At 43.9% G+C, this 25460-nt stretch overlaps 1 protein-coding gene across 23 annotated transcripts in view; it reads right to left on the reverse strand.

Annotated features, from left to right (window-relative positions):
* Positions 1–4367: 4367 nt before the first annotated feature.
* Positions 4368–25460, reverse strand: part of adgrl2a (adhesion G protein-coupled receptor L2a) — a 93270-nt gene continuing 72177 nt past the window's right edge. For 4 of the 23 annotated variants that reach the window (XM_035648180.2, XM_035648182.2, XM_035648197.2 and 1 more), the window contains 13 exons: positions 25262–25445; positions 24421–24543; positions 23099–23304; positions 22273–22446; positions 21641–21850; positions 20700–20920; positions 19976–20042; positions 16019–16110; positions 13248–13416; positions 12914–13042; positions 11617–11713; positions 9701–9829; positions 4368–7011 (listed from right to left, as the gene is read on the reverse strand). In XM_035648180.2, the coding sequence (XP_035504073.1) occupies positions 6167–7011; positions 9701–9829; positions 11617–11713; positions 12914–13042; positions 13248–13416; positions 16019–16110; positions 19976–20042; positions 20700–20920; positions 21641–21850; positions 22273–22446; positions 23099–23304; positions 24421–24543; positions 25262–25445 (2646 nt within the window). In that variant the 3' untranslated portion in view covers positions 4368–6166. Of the gene's footprint in view, positions 7012–7630; positions 7684–8928; positions 8947–9700; positions 9830–11616; positions 11714–12913; positions 13043–13247; positions 13417–16018; positions 16111–19975; positions 20043–20699; positions 20921–21640; positions 21851–22272; positions 22447–23098; positions 23305–24420; positions 24544–25261; positions 25446–25460 lie in introns of all 23 variants that reach the window. The other 19 variants (XM_035648185.2, XM_035648186.2, XM_035648198.2 and 16 more) reach the window with 14 other exon arrangements.

Consider the following 25460-nt stretch of genomic DNA (forward strand, 5'->3'; position numbering starts at 1 on the left):
CCCGTGGATTTCCAATTGTGAATGACTGTGGTTCCAGACAAGGCATTTCAATGAGACATGGCCAAACTACCATCAATAGATACTAATGCAATAATCATTTTTAATAGAAAATGTGCATATTTTTACATAGATATTGCAGCAACAATTACAATTTGCAAATTAACATATTCAATGAAAAGTCTTACATTACACTAATACAGCTACTTGTATGTTCCCCGAGGAAATAAATAGACTTTAGAGTTTTCAATTATTTATGATTTTTTTTTTCCTGAAGCATATGAGCAGATTCTTACAAATTATTAATTCTCCTTTACTTGACTACCTCACAGACAGGTTTAGAGAGCAGGGAGAATCTGTAGTAAGACGTGTCGGAGAGAGTGTGGGACAAGTGATTCCCAAAGACTTTGAACTCAGAAAGTGACCTTCAAATGGGGACAAATTTTCCTCTCATTTCTAAGGACAAACTGAAGTTTCTCTGATGAGGAATATGGCTGGTGATGGATACACGTTATGAATATCAAGCCTTTGTTACAGGACAGTCCATCTTGCGTCTCATCTGTCCTACAGCTGCCACAATAACACGGTGAAATGTAAAAGACAACTTGGGAAAAGAGGCCGTCTTGTGTTGGGTTTAGCTTTTGGTTCAGATGTAGATATTTGCAGGCCTGCTCCAATTTGAGAGTTCACATGTTGTTCATTGGATCATTGAACCTGCTTATTATAACAATGTCAAAAATGGAAGTAGTTACCCTTAAAAAAAGTGCAGGCCTCGGTGAGCAGCCATTAAGTTGTGGAATGATTGAGCGTGAACATCGATGCTGATGCGCTGTGAATCCAGCAGCATAATGGATTCGTTTGCATGATTCTGAGCATACAGTAGGTGAAGTGTGAGTGTGAGTTATCTATATTGGCCGGCAGAAGCTGGTACACGGCAGGAGAGCCCATAGTTATCGCCCGAGGCTCCCCCACGGCAAGTGTCGATGAGTTTATCAGACGAACGTTAGATTCGCTGATGAGATGGCATCTCTGCAGCAAAGGAACAGGAAGCATTATTCCTGTTTACCGAGAAACAATTTGTAACTCGTATATTACATAAGTAGGTATATCAGATAGTCTTACAGTGGATATGTGTGTGTAAGGAGCTGTATGTATTAGTTGGACATATTCTGGACAGTCAGTGAATAATATTGGACAAAAAGGGAGAGGTTAAACTATTCACTCTGATGATAAAATCTAAAACTAAATGGCAATTATCCAAATATACTATCTCTTTTATTCCTGTCAGACAGAACATGATGATGTAGCTCAATTGGTCACAAGATGAAAATGGGTTCAGCTTGCGGGATGATTTGTTAATGTTTTGTGTTTGGAGGAAAACAAAAACTGAATAAATAGTAGATAATCAATAACTTGTCTTGTGTACAACAGAAGCTCAGGGTTTTAATGTTTAGAGAGCCGATAGCTACAGTATGGCCTGCATCTACGACCAAAGACCTATCTTTTTTAAAAATACAAAATACACTATAGAATATATCACTGTAAATGCATGAACAAATGATGCAACAACCCTATTTTTTACCATCTAAACAAAGAAATAGTCTACTAAATAGTTAGTTTTTTTCAAGGGTTTTACTCCTCCAGTATTAGCGTCTGTGTTTTTATATGTATCATTGGGTGTAATGTTTGTCTAGACTTATCGTGATGCATTGATACCGTCACATCCAAAGTCTAAATGAATAACATGCAGGAGCCTATCCCTTTATCTCTATGACTATTTCAAGATCCAACCCCCCTCATGTTTGTTAGGATACTTCTTATTCTTATTACAAGGGCTTTTGCAGGTCTCACCTTGAAACCCAGTCAGGAGAATTAGCCGTTCCCCCTTGAGGTAAATTGGAACTCTGTATACGGGCAGGGAATGGTTTATTTCATCTTTTTTCCCGAGCCGGTCGCTCTCATCCTTTTTTCATTTGAAATCCTGCATCTGGTAATTTCATAATTATGGTAAGGGATTATAACGGAGGCAGCTGGAGCTGCAGGTTAATTGGATTTTTCACCTCAACGGGACCGGATCTAAGTCGCCCATGGGCCACAAATCTGCACATTTGAAGTTGGGGACAGGACAAAAGAGTCTGGGGGAAGAAAAGAGTGAGCAGTTAAAGGGTCCCCTTTGACTCCACTCTTTGGGAAGTTACTTTTGCACTGCCAGCGACTGTTTGTGGCTTGAGAGGTTTTCCTTTGCGTGTACACAATCGCTTTCCGCCACGTTGATGGCATCTATAATTGGCACAGTTTCCCTTTCACATGAGTTACTGCTGCAGAAGCGATTGATAACCCTCAGACAAATCTCCAAGGGTTTGAAATGGAACTTCTTAAACTGAACTTTCAACAAACACATGAACGAGAACTTGTTGGAACAGTCACATCGCTCTACATTCTGAAACAGAACAATGAAGTATTTGGTTTGGAGGCTTTCAAAAGATTATTTTTTTTGTTTGTAAATGCGGGGGTGTAGAATTAAAAAGTCTCAAAAGCGGTGATGATCTTTAATTGAAAGGAGCACTTCATAATTATTTGATTGTTGGAGTTGATAAAGCTGATCATAGATGATGTTATCAGATTGGTTTATAAAATCTGTATGTGACCAAAATATCAAGTGATCTTAGGAAAAGCCTCATTGTCTTCTGGAGAGGACACGGAAACATTTAGCGTCAGTGCATTTTGGGATTTGGGGGAAAGAAAAAAAAAAAAAAAAACTAGTAAAAAAATATTTCATCTACAGGAGAAAAAAAACACTCTTTCATGCAATTCCATCATATCCTAAGGAAATTCCTCGGATCCTGAAAATTACTTCTGACTTGACAATCACAAATAGTCTTCAGCAGTTTCCCCCCGATTCTGCTGACAGTGTTTCTCTACCTCGGTTTCCAGGGGCCGACTTACTCCTCTGTGGGAGCATCCGAGCTCTCGGCCCCTCGGCTCCTGGCCTACTTCTGAATCAATGTTTGACAAAGGGGCAGGTCTCTCCCTGAGCAGTGGATGGCGAATTAGAGAGGCTCTCGCACGGTGAGGAGACCACACGCAAAAACTAGAGGGTGCCGAGTCCACATTCCCTGTCGCAGACACATAGCCAATCCAAGATCATATTTCTCTGCTCTTAATAATGAAAATAAAGTTGGAGAGCCGTTAGGGAGAGGGGTGAGGAAAGGGGTGGCGATTATTTGTTTGTCTGGCGAGGGGGAGGGACGAGTGACACTTACCATAGAAATTTAAGAAATGCAGTTAAGAATCTTGCGTCGAGCAGAGAGGTCTTTTCTATTCCAGGCGAAGAGATAAAGCTGGTGAGACGTGGCTGCTGGAGTGATTTATCAACAAAGAACAAAGGCAAACTTGCAGGTTAGAATAATGAAGAGACATTTGCTTTTAGTGTTTACAGCACTGAACATTTTTATGTGTGTCTTGGGCTCAAGCTTCTTCTGGTTTGGCTCTTTATAAACACTCTAGTGAGCAGTTTAAAGTATGTTTTATTTCCGTTGGCTGAATATTTCTCATTTATAATATAGCTTATCTTTGAAGAAAATTCTTTACAACAAGGGCTCTCACACCAATATATGTGGCTGCACGCTTTACAACACAGGGTGGAAATCAGTCTAATTCTTTCGCCCCCCTCCTCCTAATTATTATGCACATCGTTATGTCTGCCATTTCAGCAGTCAACAATCACCTCAACACTTGATTCCTTACTGACGTTGAAGGGGTGTGATCACACACACACACACACACACACACACACACACAAAAAATAAACAGAATTCTTTCATGACAATTCGGAGCCCCAGATAATTGCACAAAATGTCACATATTGTTGAAAAAGTCAAAACAACACGCAGCCCACACAGAATTATGTGCACCGGTGCTGACATAAAGTGCAATTTTTTTGTGTGCAAATGTCTGAGTCATTTCCTTCCAATGCCAAATGGTAAACAGTGCAATTTCTCACCCCCCCTGCTGAGAACTGTCACTCTGCCTCAACTGGTGTGACATTACAATGCTTCATAAATTAGTGTTAGCCTACCTGAGGTATAAACGGCAGAGGAACTGACTGTGGGCTTCGGCGGCGGCAGCAGCAGCAGCAGCAGCAGACATTAATTAGAGCAAATACGTGTCATACTCGGACATATTATATGTAATATATTTCTACAACAGCAGCCAAGTGTAACATTGACCCCTTGTTAGGTCCACGGACGTGCTTCCACTCCCAGGTTGGCATTAAAGCCAACGTCTTGCAAGATTTCTATCGCGCCGGGCTTCTTAATGGTGCCAGGACTAGTGCTCATTCAATAATATACTAAGTGGACGATGCTGTGAACCAGTGTCATTTTGAACCTTTATTAGTGTTACAACCACACAGAGGAACATTTACAATGCAATTTTCCTACCTGAGTTTCTCATCTTTGAATCACATGGAAAGATTTGGCTTCTCTAACACATATGGTGAAATGAGCTCTACTCTGCAGCGATTGAGGAAAAGCAGAAATAAAAAAAGCTAATATATCCCCAAGAAAACAATTTCACCAAATTGAACTTGCAAGGTGCTCGGGACTTACTTAGAACCTGAGTCAAAAGTGTATGTTGTCCATAGCAAAAATAATCAAGCCTGTCTCCTCGAATAGTAACCAAAACAGAAACCATTAAAAAGCAACTGGCATTTGACAAAAAATCTCACATTTATTTTATTTGTTAAACAAGTGTTGAACTTTACATCAGTCTTAAGTGATGAGCCCCTTGGTAACATGTTTACATAAAAAAACATGAGCTACAGTACAGCATGTATACCAGTGCTGGGAAACTTTCACACGTATCCCACTCTTCTTTTGGAAAGATTTCAATAAATAAAATGTCCAGAACCAGGCGGAAGAACTACATTTATGAAAGAAACTTGTCAAAAGTTGGTTTCAATTCAGTTGCTGCGTGCCCATCACTCTGCCACGACTGTCAAATTGATCTATTTCAAAATTACACAACAAAACTGTGCAATGCATAAATCACTTTTTCGGGGGGTTTTGCATCCCCATTCTACTGAAGTAATGCGGAATAAACATATTGCAATGGGTGGTATCAATGGAACTAATGAAGCAAAAAACACTGCTCACAAGTGAAAAAAGTGGTAATGCATCTTTGTAAATTTGTTGAATCCTCCTTTCTTTTCATAAGCTTTTAATGTTCAAACGTACTACCATGAATGAAGTGTTGGAACCATAAACACGCTGTATAACATATGTGCAACTTCTACACAATAGTCTCTCAAACGTAAAATTTTGCAATTAAAAGGTTTTCTTCATATTTACGATTTTCCCATGAATTTTTATTTTACACTAGCAATACAACAAAATATATATTTGAGCCATTTTCCTTGACAACAGTTCAATGTACAGTTGAGAAAATATAAGGCCAGGGGCTTGATTGCTAGTGGTTATACAATCCAAACTTCATGGTGAACGACACTTGGCAACCAGGACCTCATGTTCCTTTTCTCACAGTCTGATGAGGAACATTTCACAAATATTGTCCAGGTCCTGGTCCAGAGGTGTTGTTTTGTTTACAATAAAACAAAAAAAACACCAAAAAAAACAACCAACAGGTTTTAACGAGGATGTTTGGGAGTGTATGTACAACCTTTTGACCGGGAAACTGCTGATCAGATGTAGCCGGTTATTATCTTTCTTCTATTTTATTTTTTTTTTGGTCTTTTATTTTTTCGTATCTTAAATTTTTTTCATCTCAATTACTCAACAGCAGCAGCACATTTAAATACATAGTTGGCTTGTCTCTTTAAATTGAAATCAGACTCTGCATTTTATGTACAGTCTCATCAAAACTTCACGCTGCCACCGCTGTGCACCAAGTCTGTTGGTCTGCGAGGGTGGTAGGTAGGAGTAGCACGTTTGGGTAGAAGGAGATGGCAATGCAGATGGGGGGAGGGGAGGTTTGCAAATGGCTGACGTGAATGACGGGGCTTCATAGGCTCGCTTCAAACATAAAACAAACTCTTCCCTTCCCTTCCCTTCCCTTCCCCTCCCTTCTCTTCCCTTCCCTGGTGTGTCCTCTCCAAGAGGTAAGGGCTGCAGAAGTGCAGGAAGAGGTTTGGGGGATGATTTAAATACATTTAAAGGCTTGTCACTAACTGCATCTGTCCTTCCCGCACTTCACCTTCAGGTATGCAGCCCTCTTTCATTATAGGAATAATGTAACCATCACTGCCCCCTCGGCCTATCTGGTAATAGGCCTGGAGCTGGTGTCCGGCCCCTAAATTAGGCATGCTCTTGTAGTAAATGTCCTCCGTCTCGCTTGTTTTAGAAGGGGACAGGTCCTCCACCACGTCGGGGCTGCTCTCTGGGTATGGCGAGTCCTTAAGATTAGGCATACTAGTGTACAAGGAGTCTCTGTTTGGGGACTGCAGACTGTCGTCAGCGTTGGTGGGTGTCAGCTGGCTGACAAAGGTGTCAACTCCCCCATCGGTCCTCACCTTCTTCTGGGGTGCGTACAGAAGGGAGTGAGTCCGCTGGGGGATCAGCGGCGCCTCCAGCGCCTGCTGATGGTGCAGCTTGAGGCCCACCGTGTCACTCATGTGCACCAAAGACGAAGCATCTGCTACGATGGCGTCGTCTTCGCTGCTGCTGCCGCCTATCACCGTCACCCTGGGCGGAGCCCGCTCCACGTGGTGGTGATGGTGGTACTGCGGAGGCTGCTGGTGGGGCGGGTGATGTAAACTGGGGTGCTGCTGCTGTTGCTGTCGGTGGCTTTTGTTACAGGCACGCAGGTTGTTGTGTACGAGCTCGGAGATGATCATTTTCTCGAAGGCAGCATCGTCCAGACTGAGGCCGCAGTCTACTACCTGCACACTGTCGCCAAAGTCCCCATTGCGGAGCGAGTAGCTATTATTAAAGTTACCATTTAGCGGTAGAGTATCCATTGCACTTGTATCCCTCACCGCATTGCTCAGTGAGTGCCCTGGGAAGAGAGGAAAACGTGAGGGGATTTTGCATTAGTCAATACCAGTAACCACGAAAGAAACAAACAGAAGTTTAATGCTGTTTAGGATGCAGTTCCACATGGAAAACTCAAGTCAAATGAAGCCATGCCATAAATCTGTTAGTAGGCACAATCCTCAACAGACAATATACAGACATGCATCGTTTGCAATGAGAAATCATTTTACTTTCTCATGGATACATTTTGACTTTCCCTTTTGAGAGTTGCTTTAAAATAAGCAGAGCGTCGTGTTGTTTTAGTCTGCCACACAAGTGACAAAGCAATGAAAAAGATCCCAAACAACATTAAGGGAACGAACCGAAACAGCAAACGACGTCACAACACACCAGGCAAAGGTAAGATGTCCACAAGTATGAAGCCACAAACGGGCAAGCTACAACACTTAGAGGTTTTTCTAGCAACTAATAGGTTGAATGTGCCGAAGGAAAGAAACGGACAGAGATGGGAACAGATTACATGGACAGAAAAGGGAAAGTAGTCATGTGTCAACATGGGACAGCCATCGTCGGTCTCACTACAAGGGGAGCCCACAAGCAGCACTCCACCATCACCACACACAGCAGGTGAAAAGACTCACTTTAGACAACTCACATCATGTCTGTCTGCTCAGGCTATCTGGTCTAAGAGCAGCTGATGTACAAAAGAAAGTAAAATGATTTATTGTAACATGGAGGAAAATCACTCAAAAAGAACAACACAACAAAAAGTAAAAGTCTTAAGTGCAACTTAGCAAGAGCAAGGGTTCAGCAAAGGAAATCAGCAAGCACAAATGCTTCTTCTGTCATGAATTCGATGCCAACGACTCCTTTTTTGGACGTGTTTTTTCTCCTTTTATTTTTGGTTTTATCTGTAAACTTTTTGTCCATTAGTTGGCAGCTTGTGTACCCAGAGCTGGCAAAGGTCAGAGATTGCCCGCAGCCCGGCACTTGGCATCCGTCACAGTGACAGTTCCCAGTGAGACTCCGGTCACTAGCAGACCGGCTCAAGAATAACACCACCGCTGAAGAGGTCAGACGTGGTCATGTTAGGAATTTCTCAAAGCACGGAGGTCATGGAAAACAGCGGCAAAAGGGATAAATATTAGTTGTGCCGTGATTGAGCGAGGAGATAAAGGAACAAAAATGTGGTCTGCTTTGGCTGTTATGCCTACAACAGATGTAGAAATGACAATGAAGACGAATGGGATCTTTTCACGGCAACACCCCCCCCGCCCTCCCAAAAAAAAAAATGGGGGGGCGGTTGAGATTGTAATAGGGCTGTTAAAAGAGCAGATTTTGTAGAGCGTATTGGAAATTAGAGGAAAAAAAATTATAAAAATAAACAGCCGCCGCCATGACATCCATGTGTTTACGCCTGCTAGGAGGCAATTTAGTGCCCAGACAGGTGTTGTCTGGAAAGGTGTGAGGGGAATACTACTGGACACTGAGACTGCTGAATGCCACAGGAGGACAGACATTTTGGGAGAAAAGCAAAGAAGAAAGAAGAAAAGGAAGAAAAAAAAAAAAGAAAAGAGAAAGGGCAAATAAACCTTTCTTATAAATGCTCCTTTCTTCAAGAAAAAGAAAAAAGCAACACAATTTTGATCTGTTAAATCACAAATTAGGCAGAAGCGACAGAGAAGCAGAGTAATGGGTATTTGCGATAAAGCTGTCAGATCTCAAAGATTACTTTGAAACGCCTTAAGGAATCTGTCATTTCTGTTCAGATTGTAGAATTAGAATTTGGGGAAAGATAATTTTGTGAACCACTTGCTCACTGAGTGTGTGTTAATGGCCTAAAGTAAACCAGTGATTGTGCCAGGGTTTTGGTTGTTTTTAATAAGCATGCTGAAAAGAATTTACATTTGATAGGCAAAGTTAAGTTTTACTCCCATACTTGTCTCTCTGTAGGTCACTAGAGGGAAGCACAGGGGAAAAGCACAAAACAAGACAGAAAAATGCCATTTCAGTTTCGAAATAGAGACATAATCACAGCACAGTCTTCAGTGTGATATATGCTTAAATGCCATGTGCAACTGAGATAAAGTGATTTTTTTAAAAGCTTTTTTATGTGTATCAGCTACAAATATATCTATACGTGGACAACTTAATGCAAAAACTTGCATTAAGTGGATCTGTACTAACAACATAGATTTTACTTGCAGTTCAACATGTTTTAAAGGGAAAACGTCCACTAAAACACAAAAAGTAATAAATCACCTGATAAAGTCAGGGCCATAAATCTTAATAATCATGCAGTTTATACTATAGCTTCAAGTCTACACCACTGTTTACATTATCTGGATGCAGAATGTGCAGTATCTCTTTACCATCTTAATCATTATGTCCTGTTCAGAGTTTGGATCAGAGTAATATGAGAACACAAGAGGCTGGATCGAAACGAACCGCAAAAAAATGAGAAAACGTGCATATTTTCACACACAATGCATTTATGGTCCATGTGTGCGACACACACACAAAATTAGTACCGTATCAAGTATTTGGGAAACAATGATTCAGAGGGAAAGGCGATACTGCAGCACATCCTGCTATTAATTTGGCCTGCTGTAAACGCAACAGAGGAGACAAAGAGGGAGAGAAAGACAGGAGGCAGAGAGAGAGAGAGTAAAAAGGCTGAACGCATTGGTGAAAGTATTAAAGAAGCACACCTGGCGAGTTAAACACTGGAGCCGTGGGGGTGTTACACACGACTGTCTCAGCCAGCAAGGTGTTATAAGGGTTGTTAGTGCCTTGTGGTCGCAGAAGAGGATTTGTTAGTAGATAATTCCCGGTCATTCCTGGAATGGCAAGACAGAAGAGGAGCAGATAAGCTTGGCGTCGTCTGCCAACAGTGACTGAAAAGAGTCTTGAAGAAAAGAAATGGGGGGAGGGATGAAGATTTGTTTTTGTCTCTTGAGGCATGTGGCGTCATCCAGGGTATCGGGCAAAATCTGAAACTAGGCTGTTTATTTCAAAGTTGAGAATGTAGAGTAGAGTTTGAGCAGCAGCTTCGTCTGCAAATGCCAAAAATAAGTGCAGGCCCTGCTCACAGCGATCATTTGTCATGTGAGTTGCGGGTCATTCAGAATGCATTACAGTCATAAACACATTTTCAAGGTGTTGCCCTGATTATTGCATCATGTGGTCTCTGCATTTCACAAGTCATATAAACGTATCATTTACAAAACACAAAAAGTCGCAGCCTTTTGATTGAGAATGATTCTGTATTCGCCGTTTAAACTGGGTCCAAATACAGAATCTTCCCAATGTCAAACAGCGGAATCTTTCCAAGTTGTGATATCAAACTCTAGACTTTAAACTCATATTTGTCCATTTTTTAATTTGTGAAACCTCGTCTTGCTTTAAGCTATTTCCCCCAGTTTGCGGTGGTGCTCTAAAGATTTTTCTACTGCCATTTATCACCTGTGTTAAATGCCATCTGTCATGTTGGGAAGTCTCCAGGGATGAATTTAATGACAGGGAAGTGCTTCCAGGAGATAGAGCCCTGCTTTAGTGCGCGGACTCTCCGGGGTAACTAGGCTATTACACCCCAGAGTGATCGATATCCAGCCTTTACATTAAGATCCCCCGGATACAGTACATCTACATTGTTACTGATGTCTCAGCGAGTCAAAATATGCTCCGAAGCCTAAGGTGTAATGTTTTAACCTTGTGGAAAGAGACTGCAAAAAAAAAAAAAAGGGGGGGGGGGGGGGGGGGGGGGGGGGGGGGGGGGGGGGGGGGGGGGGGGGGGGGGGGGGGGGGGGGGGGGGGGGGAGAAGGCAAAGAGGAGCAGCGACAGGAGTCAGAGGAGCGGAGCGGCAGCAGCGGAGTTAAACCACCTCTGTGTAAAACCCTCTTTTCCTTTGCATGCTTGGAAAGCCATTTCAGAGGCAGCAGAGAGTCTGACAACACACTGAGCACTCCAGGTCAGCCAGAGTTGAACATCATCTTCTCATCGTCATATTTGTGCTCAAGTTAAATAATAAATGACAGTCTTTTTTTTCTCCCCTCCCTCCCTCATAAATCCCCCTGTAAAGTAAGAGAGGCCACCTTATGCCAGGCAAACAAATGGCCTCTGCCTGCGTGTTAAGGTTTTCCTGAAATAAAACTTCACCCCCCCCCCCCCCCCCCCCCCCCCCCCCCCCCCCCCCCCCCCGTTTTTAGTTTGGTCTACGTTTCCCCTGAGCTCGGGTATGAACTACAGACAGCCAGCACTTAAATAAAAACGCTCTCCCAGCCTTGCCCCAATTTGAGAGTGACGTTACCAGCCAGGATGACAGCGCACAGGGTATTTGAGGATGGATTTTTGTAATCCTTCACTGGCAGAACAGGGAGACTAAACTCAAGTCCCGGAGCTTTATTTCCTCCCTCCCCCCCCCCCCCCCCCCCCCCCCCCCCCCCCCCCCCCCCCCCCCCGAACGGCACTGCTCTGTCTTTTCAAGCAGAAGGCATTTATTACGATTACCAGAGACGGATCCTGTGTGCCGTTGTGAGATCATTGGTACTCGCAGAGATATTTTTAGCTGGATGATGAAATGTGTGCATAGGTGTGCATGTGGAGAGAAATGAGGTGTGAACTGACCTTGGTTAAGGGTGGAGGTGCTGTTGATGTCACCTGAGATAAAGGAGGACTCGGATTGCTTTCTTACGGTGTCATTCCACATTCTCCTGATACGACTCTGTCAGGTCAACAAGGGACAGTCATTAGGACTATATACAAGCCCGCTCACCTTGCAGATCAACTTTCATTTACTTCCTATGTACATACTCCTGACTATGTCACTCCTCCTGATATGCAGTGAGGTGAGGGTAGCACCGCTGCCAACGTCCTCTGCTTGATGCTTCCGGGAACTTATTTCATTAAAATCCACCGTTCAACGACCCGAGCTCCAGTCACGAGTATCTGGAGTAAGGTCTACATCCACGCTACTACGCTTTAGTTTTAGAACGCGTCGCTGCTGCTGTGTTTACGCCTGCCGTCCACACTGCTCCGGAGGTTTCACGAGGATTTTGGAAGCGCTGCTCGCCCTGCTCGTAGTCCGAAAACTCCGGAGGAGCGTTTTTTTTGCGTGGACGGGGAAAAGACAGAGACGTTCAATAATGACGACGCGGTCACCCGCATCCGTTCTCTGCCGTCACGACTCCAAAGCAAAACGTTGTTTACACTTACTATCAGAAATCCCCCTCCTTTACTTTTTACAATTGCTGTTTTCTTGCATTTTCTGTAACTAAGCAACCGACTGCAGAGTAGAAAAACTGCACTCTGGTCACTTTATTGCATCTGATACGGCGCTAAAAATGCTTTTGTTTGAAAAAAAGGAAACGTAGTAGTATGGATGTAGCCTACGGCTTGAAGTTAAAGTGTGATGTGGATCTTCTTCTATAGGCTCAGTACATCTGGATGTATCGTCTAATAAGGCCTATTAGCCTTTATTAACAAAGGGTTCAAGCAAATGTTTTTTTTCTTCTTTTTTTTTGCTATTTCGTCTTTCCCCACAGTCAAATGCGCTCGCAATGCTCTATAAACAGTGCGGCACCGTTTCCCATGCATGTGACGTTAGTGAGAAAAAAAGATAAAAGCAAGTGCTGAAGGGGCAGAGCAGAAGAAAGGTACTCATGCAGTACAGCAGATGCTGATTGTAACAATGTGGCATAATGTTTGTGTCTCTTGATCTAGCTCTGACGCTAAAATGCAAGATGTGCATTAATTGTGTGATGCCTAAATGCTTCACGATGAAAGTGCATTCTCGTGAACAATTGTTTACACTTCAGGGTTCATAATAATAATAATAATAATAATCATAATCATAATAAAAAAGCGTATGTTTGATCGGTGTATGTGACTGTGTTCTTCTGTGTTTTTGGGGATGCTGGTCTACCTGTGTACCAGAGGAGTAGCGTGCGCTGGTCCGTGTGGTGGAAGTCTTGGCGGAACCGTGCGAGCTCTCGGCCGGCAGCCCGCCGCAGCAGTACGTGTGGCGGAAGCACTTGCTGTACTCTTTGCGGACCTGCGTGAGCAAACAGCCGCGGGTTTACATACGATGTTGACTTTACATATGACTTAGCCGAGAATCCTGAAGCAAGCGGCGTTTGTTCTTCATATCAGCATGCGGTGGCCCGTGAATTTTTTTCGGGTGCCAGTGTGAAGGTGGGGGCCCCTTAACCTTGAGAAAGATAAATCACTGTCGTATAGAGCAAGGCGGTGAAACTTACTTTTTTCTGGAGAAGGCAATGGAAGATGAAGATAAACATTCCTTGGAAGGTGTTGAATATGGTGAAGAGGTACGCCATGACAATCGAGGCCTCGTTGATGAAGAACAGGCCGAAGGACCACGTCAGACCCAGGAGAAACAGCAGGGCGAAAGCACCCATGACCCATGATCTGAACAACAGCAAGATAACAAAAGAACAACCACAAACACAAGGACACGATTAGTCCAACATGAGAAGTGTTCAGTCACAGCATAATGACTGTTTTTTTGTTTGTTTTTTTAAATCACCAATACCAAAAACTTCCAAACACAAACCCCTTCTTACACTTCATTACATCACAATCATTTAGTTGACGCTTTTGTCCAGAGCGACTTACAGTAAGTGCATTCAACCATGAAGATATCAACCAAAAAGTGCAGGAATCATGCGAGTACAAAAACATTTAGCGAATACCAACAGCAAAAAAATTGCAAAACAGCTTCAAGTGCTCCATTTTTGTTTGTTTTGTTGCTCCAAGGACTTCTCCTCCGTCCCCATCCCTCCATTCCCACACACACTCTCAGCCCGAACTCAAATGCAGCTCCTGTCTTCGAACAGACAAGACTGAGGCGTCACCTTAATATGGTTTTCTGTAAATAACTTTTTACGTGTGAGAAAGGCATAATCAGAGGGCACAGCATGTTTATAAATGAGCTGCAAAGCGTTCAATACGATCAGATACTGAATATTATCTAAGATGTGTGTTATCAGAACTGGAGAACTAGGCGGACATGAAAAGAGTTCATGGAAAAGAAGGGGAGATTCCCTGCCTGGTGTGTGGAGGTCCCGAGGAGCCTTCAGACACCGGCAGAGGTCACAGTTCAGTGCTCAAGCACACAACCACCACCACCACCACCACCACCACCACCACAACAACAACAACAACAACAACAACTACAACAACAACAACAACAACAACAACATTACCACCACCACTGGATTCAAACAACAACGGGGTGAGAGTGAACAGCCGCATGGGCAGTTGATGAGCAGCTTTAAAGCTGCAGTTTTGAAGACGTTGAACCGGCCAAAGAAGAACCAGAGGAAATCAAAGAAAAAAGAAAGAAAAAAAAAAGAATAAACGAGGAGGGAGAATATACTACAGGCTGAAGAGGAGACTTCTGGGCAACATGTGCTTACTTGATAAACCGTTTATTATCTTCATAGCTAGAAAGCATGATGAGCGGGAAGAGAGAAACACAATTAGATCAGAGCGCTGAACAGCGTGGGTTAGTCGGCATTTGAGTGCGATATCTTCAACTTTGATCCAAGAGAGATCACGGGAGGCAATTAAAGTAAGGGTCTAACAAAAAAATGAGAGTTGTATGTTTTTTTTTTTCCCGCTGGTGAAGATTCAATTACAAAAATTCTGTATGAAGCGCTTGGTCACATTGTCTGCGGTGGAATTTGCATTCATGCCACTGTATGCGTGGGTGATGTTCTAAGGGGTAAAATGATCTGAGGAGTACAGTAAAAGCTTACCCAGGCAAATCTGTATTATAGTAGCCGTCACAAACGCGATAATTACTGGTGCGGAACAGAGAGAGGAGGAGAATGGTGGAAGAGAAAGGAGAGGGTTGTGCGTTAAGTTTGCCTTCACATGCAACATGCAATGACACTGGTGCAATACAGACTTAAACCAAACTTTGGCACGGGGGGGGAAAAAAAAAAAAAGAGGGGAAAAAAACCCCACCAAAAGGGAAACAGCTATTAATACACATTGCATTTTTGCAGTATAAGCAACTTTAGGCAATATTACTTCTAACTTAACCAATTTGAGTGCCACCATGTTCAGCTCTGTTGTGGTTATCGTGATAAAGGAGGATAGTCATATAAAACCACAGGTCTAAATACTTTGGATTAAAAGTGCAACCCCGCTGCTCCTATACACCAAGTTGTGGAAGATGAAATATAACAACTGAGATGCTCCTGTGAGCAACAAAACAATACAACCCCGAAATGGAAGGGGCCCTTAAATTTAGCCTGCAGTAAAGAGTGAGTAATGAATCCTGTTATCACATAAGTGCAAAAAAACAAAACAATTAGTGCTTCAGAAAACTCAAAGCACAGCACATCATAAATGTTGAGGCGACTCGGAAAGCATGGGGGGTGCCGGTCGGTTAGAGGCGGCCGTGTGAGGAAAGGAATTTTTTTCTTTTCTTTTCTGGGTTTTAGTAGCTGGAATCCACGAAAAAAAAAAGGTTTAATATGTTCCAGCGGCAAACACACATGGTAGCTGTTCCCTCCCGTACCCCACCGACCAGAGCCAAACAGTTCATAGTCAGGCTGCAGCTCCAAAGCCACGTTTGTCATGCCGGCAGGCTGCAGCTCCGTGGCTGCAGCGGCTTGGAGCAAAACGGAGGACAAAAAAAGACCACTCATGGAGTGTGGTCGTCATGACGTGCAAAGTCATGCCAACAGTCGAGATCAAAATCTGTATTGCATTTGAAAATCTCTGGAGTCAAAATAACGTGTCCCTCTGTTAAATTCATTGGATCTGGTTCCCCCCAAAAAAGACATTCATGCTTATATTTTAATCATTCACTCAGTAGTCCAGTATTGAAATTTGGCTTTGAGGTGGGACTTGTACTTATGAAATATTATGGAGTAAGAAAAGTTAAAAACAAAAAAATGAAAAACATCATGACTTGTAAAAGAGCCTTATTTTTCCTGGGGGTAGTGTTTCATTGTGTAGTTTTACACCAGTGTTCGCCGTGTGACGCTTTACTTACTTTATATTCTCCAGTCGGCTAGAGTCTGGTTTCAGGGTGGTAGAGTGCTTCACCATTTTGTACATTGTGATGACCAGGAAGATGAGATTGAGCTGTCAAAACAGAGTAATGGCAGTGTTAATTCATGAAGATGTATGACTCAAGATATAGCAGACGGGGGGGGGGGACGACGACCAAAAAAACCTGTTAATTTGTCTATAAAATATATTAAAAGGGGGAGAGCCTTCAAATCTCTGCATGTCCACAGACTAATCCAATAAACATCTATCGTTCCAGCCAGGCTCAGACGGGCTGACTGGCGCCAAATTTAGTGTCATTCTATATCAATAAGAGCTTGGAAATGCATTAAAATCCATCACAGTAAAAAAAAAAAAAAAAAAAGATTCAGCCACACAGCAGCAGCCTGGCAACGTCACCATGGAATGAAAGTAGAGACCCTCTGGTATAAAAAAAAAAAAGCATGCATATCATTTTATGCTTGGTGAAATATTATAAGGTAGAACCAGGTAACAAGGTACGATCTCATTTTCTTTCCAGTTCGTGTAGAAAACGGACAGAGGAAGAGAAAGAGGGGAAAGGGGGGGTGGGAGGGAGGCGACGTCGGCTTGCTGGTTTTAATGTTTTACATCTCGAGGAGCCAGTGGCACATATCAGGTTGAGACAAGAATACTATGCGCTGTGTTTCTGGGTGCATTTATTCGCTACCTTAAAAAAAAATCAATACTGTGATTTAGAAACACAGGGGCTGGATGGGCCAGCAAGGAGCCGCTCCAAATAATTTACTTCAAAAACATTTCTTCTGGGGCAAACTAGTCCCTGACGCAGCATGTACATGCACTCGCAGCAGATGAATCAGACTGTGTTTGTACTGCGAGCCAGCCATGTATAAATGATGTCAGGGAATATCTGAGAAAAGAGAAAGGGGGGAAAAAAGAAGGAAAAGAAACGTGTCTCCGATTGTGTGTATCAAAGGATACAAGACAGATACAAAAATACAGCAGACAAATAAGCTCCTGTATCTGTGGCAGGTGAATAACAACAACAACTGCACTTCAGCGTTGCCATGTCACCGACATATTGGCGAAAAGAAGAAGAAAAAAAAAAAATGGAGATGCTTTGTCATTATAAGGGCATGAAATAAATGGATGACCTTTATGAGCTGTACTAAGACCACGGCCATTCACTCATGGAACAGAAATGATCCGTGTTCCGGTGCACGCTGCTATCAAAAGACTGCCTGGGATCAATATATCACCCCTCCACATGCAATCAGCTCACGGAGCCGCGGCACAATAACCCAGGCGGCGAAAGAGAGGGACGGCTAGAAAATAAAGAATTCCTGAATGGTGAACCCTCTTTTATATCGCAGACGGCACACTGAAGCTGTGTTTTGTTTCGCAGCCACGAGCCATTATTTCTGTCAGTCGCCTGCATGAGTCAGAAAGTGAGGGAGGGGGGAGGGCGGAGGGGGGACAGGCGGGCGAGGACTTTTGAAAAAGCCTTTCACACAGCCTGGAGTGGTGACATGGATCCAATGAGACAGAGGAGAGGGACACAGTACTTTAAAGTAACCTAGCAGCACGGCACATGTACCCACCCCCACCGACATGCTTTCGCAGCCTCTCCCGGGGGGATCCCCCCTTTGCCGGAGCGGCGCTGCCTCGCCCCCATGCTTCACTCTGTCTCCGAATCATCATTGCAAGCCATGCAGAAGCACCTCGCCACACTGGGACGGAGGAGAAAGCTTTTCCTTTTTTTTTTCTTCCAGAAGTGGACCGTGTGTTTACACACTGAACTCCAAATGAACTGCCGCGGATAAAATATTAAAGGTGCAGATGGAGCTGTCCAAGTGATAAGAACTGCTCGCGACATGTCATGATCCAAGAGGCCCTGTGTTGAAGCTATCTCAAGCATACTAATGGCTCCCCCCACCACTCATTACTTCCATGTTCCCCTTTCATGGAGCTAATACCCCCTGTGCCCAGAGACAGGGCAACCACTGCCCGAGAACGAGGATCTAATTGCCTTCCACCGGCTTTTGTTTTCCATCAGTGTTTAGGACCCGTTGCAGCCAAGAGAAAAAAAGAAAAAAAGAGAAGAAATGAGAAGGACCCCCCCCCCCCCCAGGTCAAAACCAATGCTCCTTGGAACAAACATGGCTGGGGTGCCGGGTGGCGAATGTAGACATGAGCCAAAGCAGCACGGTTTTCTTTCCTTTTTTCTCTCTCTCGCTCATGTGCCTTTTCTCCTTCTCTCCCTCTCCCTCATTGACAAGGACAAAGGCAATTTGTAGAGGAACCAGGGTCACGGATCGCGTAGACAAACCTTGTTCCTGCATGCTCCCCCGAGATGCTCCCTTCCACAGTACTTTGTCTTTTTGAGTCAATTGTTGCACAGAATCCGAGGAGCAGTGCGCGCAGCCCGAGCCACTGCTGCAAAAAACCTTATTCCTGTCACACATTAGCACTGCTACAATGCATAGGCTCCTCACGGGGTCATGATTCTATCTCTCCGGCCATCACCGCCGGGATCCCGATCATCATTTACACTGCGGACGCATTTTTCATGCAAATCATTGTGGGAGCCGAACGCGACAGGAAAAAAGACAACCTGGGCCCAGTTGAGGGGAGAGGAAACACATTCCTGTGTGGCTGACAAAGCACTTGCTGGGACGGGGAGCTGCGTGTTTGTTTCAGTACAACATTAGCTTTTCCTCAATTATAAGATCACACATGCAAAGTGACTTTGGAGAGGAACAGGCATTTCACTATTCAACCGACATCGAAATCCGTCACGTCTTCTGTGCGCTTCCTGCTCCGTCTTTAAATGCTACGTCGAGCGGCAATGTCTCTCCTTTAGGGAAACTGTGAAATGCAGTCCACTGTTCAGATTCATCTTTTATTTATTTGGTCACCACACAGACAAAGAGCTGCACTATATCTTTACTTTGAGAGCCCCTAGCAGGCTGCCAATGGTGTGCGGAGACTTGCTGGAATTTGACATGGGTGCCCCTTCTCTCCAGTATATTTCCAGTGTCAGTTTGATGTTCAACAGGGGTCACTGCATCTGTAGATACAGTACCAGCCATTATGCTGGATAATGAACACAGTGCTGAACAAATACCACCCTCCCTGCACGGCAGCGAGACAAGTCTGCAGAGCTTCCTCTTCTCTCCGTGTGCATGAGGGCAACGCTGTTCATGGTGCGCTGGACTGAGTGGATATACTGTATCTGAGGATACCACCTGCTATTTCTTTTTCACTTTTCTTTTTGGTGCAGGGAGGAAAGACTCCCTAAGGTCTCATTCCTCTGAACCCCTCTGATGGAGCGGGAGATAATAATGTCACGACCAGTAAATAATTGCATGCCTCAATGGGACATATGCCAATATGATATGCTATATGTCCTTCACCCCTGACGGTCCTTGACCAAACAGAGAGGCGCCTTTGCGTTTCCTCTTTTCCCTGACGCTGTCATCTGCTATTTACTACAGGCAGACAAACACACAAGGAGGCAGATGCAGAGGAGGAAAAAGGGAGCTGTAAAACCTTGCCGTGCCATCTTACTGTATGTGCTGTAAAATTGAGCCTTGAGGCCATTTTTAATCTTTTTCCCCCCCTTAATCATAAATACTGTAAACCTGAAGGCCATTTGGCAATGTCTGCAGCGCGAGACTTTATGGGAGTTGTGTAAATGCGTAAAAAGTACATTATCAAATCCTGATCCTTGTCAGCCCGGCGAGAGGAGAGAATTGAAGGAGGCCTCCAAATCTCTCTTTGCCGCAAAATTAACCTGTCATCGCTCAGGAGACTCAGAGCTGAAATCCTGCTGACTTTTCCTTGGGTTCAACCATCTCACTTCCTTTATCTCTCTCCGGCATCTCCTTCATCTCCCCCTCTCAGTCCCTTCCTCACTCTGTCAGTCACAGTATTCAAAGAAAAAAATAAAACAGCTTACCATGATGATAAAGGTGACAGGTCCTATAAAACTCCATATGAAATGATTATCCACACTTAGCCAGCACCTGCGACAAAGAAAGACACACTTCAGATTGGGGCGGCACACACACACTGGGAAACATATAATCAGTGTTGAATTTATGCTCCTGCAGTTTGAATTAATGGGGAGAAATTAATTGTTGGTGACTTGGGCTTATCACATTGGGTGTGTCATTTCTCGTCAATATTTAACTTGGAGCACTTTCAAACTCTCCTTTCACGGGCCGCACATTAACACTGTTGTACCAAACAGAGTGAAGACCTCAAGCAGCCCCTCTTGATGGCTGGGTCTTAGCTGAGCTATGGCCACTAATCTATGTAAAAGGCTTTTTCAGCACCGAGCTCTTCTCTTTAAGGGAGCCTTTACGAACAAGAGGTCACAGGAGGGTCTTTGAGCAGAGAGGCATTAATGTAGCTGCGCGCCCCTCTGAAACCACAGTGTTGAGTCTGTCAGCCACTTCCAAATGACATGAAATATTGAACAGCTGCCACTGCCTGGCAAAAAAGGAGCTTAAATGTTTTGGGGAAGTCTCCCATGATGGACATACGGTGCCGGCAATCACAATGGGTAGATTTACTTTTCAAACACTGCCCCATACAGACACCGCAGGTAAGCCCACACAGTGGAGCGGTCCAGCATCTGCTCTGCATTTCCAAGGACTTGTTCAGAGAGCTGCACTCACGCTTTCTTGGTCCCGTAGCTCCGGTAGTCGATAGCTGCGGAGACGCCGACCACGATGGCGGGGAAGAGGTAACCGGACACATAGTAGTACTTCTTCCGCGAGTATTCACTCTCAAAGACCTCCACGAGCATGAGGTACAGCTGGACCCCCTCGAGGCACATCCAGGAGAAGGAGGCCAGGAAGAAGAAATGAAGGATCCCCGCAATGATGGCGCATCCAATCTACAGTCGGGACAATAACAGATTGAGACATTCACAGAATGTACGCAAGGTACAACATCACTAAACAATATGATCAGAGTGTCCATAATAAAAAACATGTAATTCAAAAATAAGTGTCTCTAACTTAATTTATTGTATATTGTACATCTTTTGTCCTTTTTTGAAACCTGAAAAGACGACATTGTCCACTGCTGCCAAACCCAATTACTGATTTAAAACATTAATTTGTATTCATTCACCACATGGGTTGTGACTATTTACAGGTTTGGCTTTCCAACAGCATGGTATTTGAATGCCATTTGAATTTTAAGGTTAGAGTTAATAGACTTAATCGTGCAGCACGGCATTTGAAGGTTTGCTTCGCAGCTGTACACAGAAAAATCTTTTTGTGCTCCTGGAAATTGAAGTGAAAATGTAGACAGAAAGAAAAGCAAAAAATTGATGTGGATGCAGCCATGGCAACTGTGGCCTTAAGTGAAAGAGGAAAAACGACTTGTCAAGTGGAAGACATGGCCCCTTAAGTAATCTATATTAATGGTGCTGTCCAACTCACGTCGTGTCAGGGACAAGCAGGGAAGGTTAGAAACAAACAATGTTTAAAGTCTCATCAATTTCACTCTGAAAGCCTCTTTTTTTCCGTTATGGAAGTGAGGGCAGATAAAGTGAGAAGGAATGAATCAAAAAAAAAAAAATCAATAGGGTGCAATCGTCCTGGCTTACCCTGGGTTCCGTCATATCGATACCAATTAGGAATATTAACTCAGCGATGAACAGATTAATACACAGGTTCTTGTGGATGGTGTTGCGATCGCTCTGCAGGCCCCGGAAGAAGCAGAAGGTGAAGATGCTGATGGTGAGGCAGACGAGCGACACCACGATCCCAACGCGAGTGATGACGGTGAGAAGCAGCTCATGGACTCGGTCAGTGACCTGGGAGAGGTAAAGGATTCAAAAATGATGAAATACGATTTTGAATGGGGGAAAAAAAAAAAAGTGTTTTCATATGAGGTCTGTGGGGAAGGAATAAAACAATATTATTTTTTACCAAATCATATGTGACCTAATCAAAAGTACTTCAATGTCTTCAGCTTTTTAAATGAATGACAGGTTAAGAACAAAACAAAAAAATGTATGTATATATATATTTTTATAATAGTTACAGCTAGATTAAAAGTACAATCTGTGCTTAAAAAGGGAACAAAAAAAACTTGGTTATACTGAGGCCACAACATGTGAACGAGGGTGACAACCAGTGTACATTGGTTCATTACTAAAACTAGGTTTAAAAACTTGAAAAGAAAAGTTAAAGTATACAACAAACAAAAATTAAAGAAGGACTCGATGTGACATACCGAGATTTCACGGTGCGCCATGAGGATGGCGAAGTTGGTGAGATGACTGCAGGAGCAGGTGGTGTGTGTTTTGTTGGAATCCAGGAGTTTGCAGCCTTGGGTGGACCAGTAGCCCATCATACTCCTCTCAGAGTAATTCCAGAAGGAGCAATTGGAGTTGAAGTAGTGCTCCATCTGCAGATAACAAGAGATATGGTTAAGTGTCCAAATAATTGACTGCCTGAAATTGAAGTACATGCAGAACACAGAGGCCATTTACCCCCCACTCATACAACGTATTTTTCCACGACGACATGGATGAGGATTTTTCACTTCACGGCTCTTACGAGGCAATTCATATGTTGTATCTCATTTGGCACATGCTCACAAAATCAACCCAAGCATGGTTGGTTATATGAGGCCTTAATAACAGAGAGGCATAATTGTTTGACGGCATGTCTCTGGAATTGCACAATTTCTCTGATAAAGAATGGAGTCACACATGGCCCTCTGGGAACTCTAGTGACAACTTTAAAAGACGGAAGATAATTGGCGCTCCAGTAATTTCATCCTAGATTGTATGGCTAATCTAGGAGCTAATTCCCCCCACTATAAAAGAAAATGGGCATCATTTATATCCCAATGTTGATTAAAGAATTAGTTTTCATTAAGAATTCACTTAGGTTCTAAAGACTCCTTTAATTTGATGTTCAATGACTTAAATAAACTGCCGACTGACCTAGCCAGACATTTACAATTCAAATTGCAGATCTCTGTCTACTCTAGATGTTCCCTCCTGGAGTTTTTCTAATATGACCTCTCCTCTACTTCCAGCGGGGAGACTCACGTCAATGTGCTCCAGGGTGAAAATCACCGGGTCGTTGATGAATACACGGCTGGACTCTTTGTTGATTGAGGCGGCGATGATGTCCGAGTTGACGGCCACCGATACGTTGCGGCCGTAAGCCTCGTTGGCCATCTTTATGGTGGCGTTCTCCGTGCTGAGGAACTGGCCCAGGTTTTTGTAGAGGACGAAAACCAGCTTGGCAACTCCTGCGGAGGGACAGGCATCAGAGGGTGAGACAGGCATCCGAGGGTGAGACAGGCATCAGAGGGGGAGACAGGCATCAGAGGGTGAGACAGGTATCCGAGGGTGAGACAGGCATCAGAGGGGGAGACAGGTATCAGAGGGTGAGACAGGTATCCGAGGGTGAGACAGGTATCCGAGGGTGAGACAGGCATCAGAGGGGGAGACAGGCATCAGAGGGTGAGACAGGCAACAGAGGGGGAGACAGGCATCAGAGGGGGAGACAGGCATCCGAGGGTGAGACAGGCATCAGAGGGTGAGACAGGTATCAGAGGGTGAGACAGGTATCAGAGGGTGAGACAGGTATCCGAGGGTGAGACAGGCATCAGAGGGGGAGACAGGCATCAGAGGGTGAGACAGGCATCAGAGGGTGAGACAGGCATCAGAGGGGGAGACAGGCATCAGAGGGGGAGACAGGCATCCGAGGGTGAGACAGGCATCAGAGGGTGAGACAGGTATCAGAGGGGGAGACAGGCATCAGAGGGTGAGACAGGTATCAGAGGGTGAGACAGACATCAGAGGGTGAGACAGGTATCAGAGGGGGAGACAGGTATCAGAGGGTGAGACAGGCATCCGAGGGTGAGACAGGCATCAGAGGGTGAGACAGGCATCAGAGGGTGAGACAGGCATCAGAGGGTGAGACAGGCATCAGAGGGTGAGACAGGTATCAGAGGGGGAGACAGGTATCAGAGGGTGAGACAGGCATCAGAGGGTGAGACAGGTATCAGAGGGTGAGACAGGCATCAGAGGGTGAAACAATTTAAAAAAATATATATGAAGAAAAAAACTGAGGTTTGAAAAATTTGCTCAACATATGGGGACTACGCTTATTTCAATGTGAATACTTTTTAGGGTCAAATTACAGGGCTTGGATTTTTTTTTTGAGAAAAAGTTTTTACACAAATACACTTTTTTGAAAGAAACAAGAATGGGAGTCAAATACACAAGGGTGTATATATATGTGTATATATATATATATATATATATATATACACACTTTCTAAAACTGTGTCTACGACCTTCATCATCTTAGAGTGAGTCCCCCACCCCCCTTTTCTCTCGGCACATTTAAGAGAGCTTACCATTCCTGCTGTTGAGCTTGACCGTGTTGGCGGAGAGCTGGATGGAGATCCCACCCTTGCTGGATTGCGGAAATTTAAAATCCTGAACCTGGCCATCTGTGCTGAGTACATACACATCCAGGACTGCCAGGCGCAGGGAGGCAGCAGGTGGGTTAGAGAAGAAAGATGAAGGGAAAAAGAGAAAGAGAAATCTGTCATTATATTACTTCGATTCCACTTTTTTAAAGTTTTTTTATTGTGGAATATATTTATGCCAAAGCTTTTTTTTTTCTTGACATTTCCACACAACTTGTTGCCGAGACCAAAGGAAATATATCAACAACTCAAAAAGCTTCACGATAAGAATGTAAATCACAAGGGGCTTATTTTATTCCGGTGAGACTCTTGCTAACACGTGCAAGGCTGCGCCGAGAGAGCAGCCCAGAGAGAGCCTTCCGTCACGCTGATGAGAATGAGGGAGGGAAGAGGAGGCGGTGGATAAACAATGTCGTTCTTCTGACTCCACAGCAGGCTAATGTTCACATTAATGTATAGAGTTACAAGGTCTAGACGCGCACATTTATAAAGTGAGCGTGCGCAATCAGAGAATCCAGTCTATTTAATTGTCTGATATTCATCACTTTGTCAGTAAGCGACTCGTTAAACCTAATATGCGTTGTTTTTCAGTTCCCCCGAGGTTTAAATGCTTATTATGAAAACAAAGTCCTTTTTCAAGTGGCAGCCTCGTTTTCCTATCACAAGAGTGACTCTCTCGACAAATTGAAAGTAATCAAATTAACTGAGCTTGCATCACTCGAGAGCGCTTTGTCGTTTGCTTACCACAAACTCTTGCCTTACTTACTTATATTGTCTGCAGGAACTTTGACAAAGGCGGGTTCCATGAGGTTGTCGGCAAGGACGAAGGCCCCTTCCTCCAGGGTGTCCAGTAACATGGTGGCTGCGTGCGTTTGTTCCGTGCTGTTCATGTCTTGCCAGGACTTCAAGGCCTCCGGTCGCAGAAGGTTATCTACTGTGTCCACAATGGCCTGTGTCCAAGATAC

The sequence above is a fragment of the Scophthalmus maximus genome, chromosome 13, assembly GCF_022379125.1.
Source record: "Scophthalmus maximus strain ysfricsl-2021 chromosome 13, ASM2237912v1, whole genome shotgun sequence".
NCBI lineage: Eukaryota > Metazoa > Chordata > Actinopteri > Pleuronectiformes > Scophthalmidae > Scophthalmus > Scophthalmus maximus.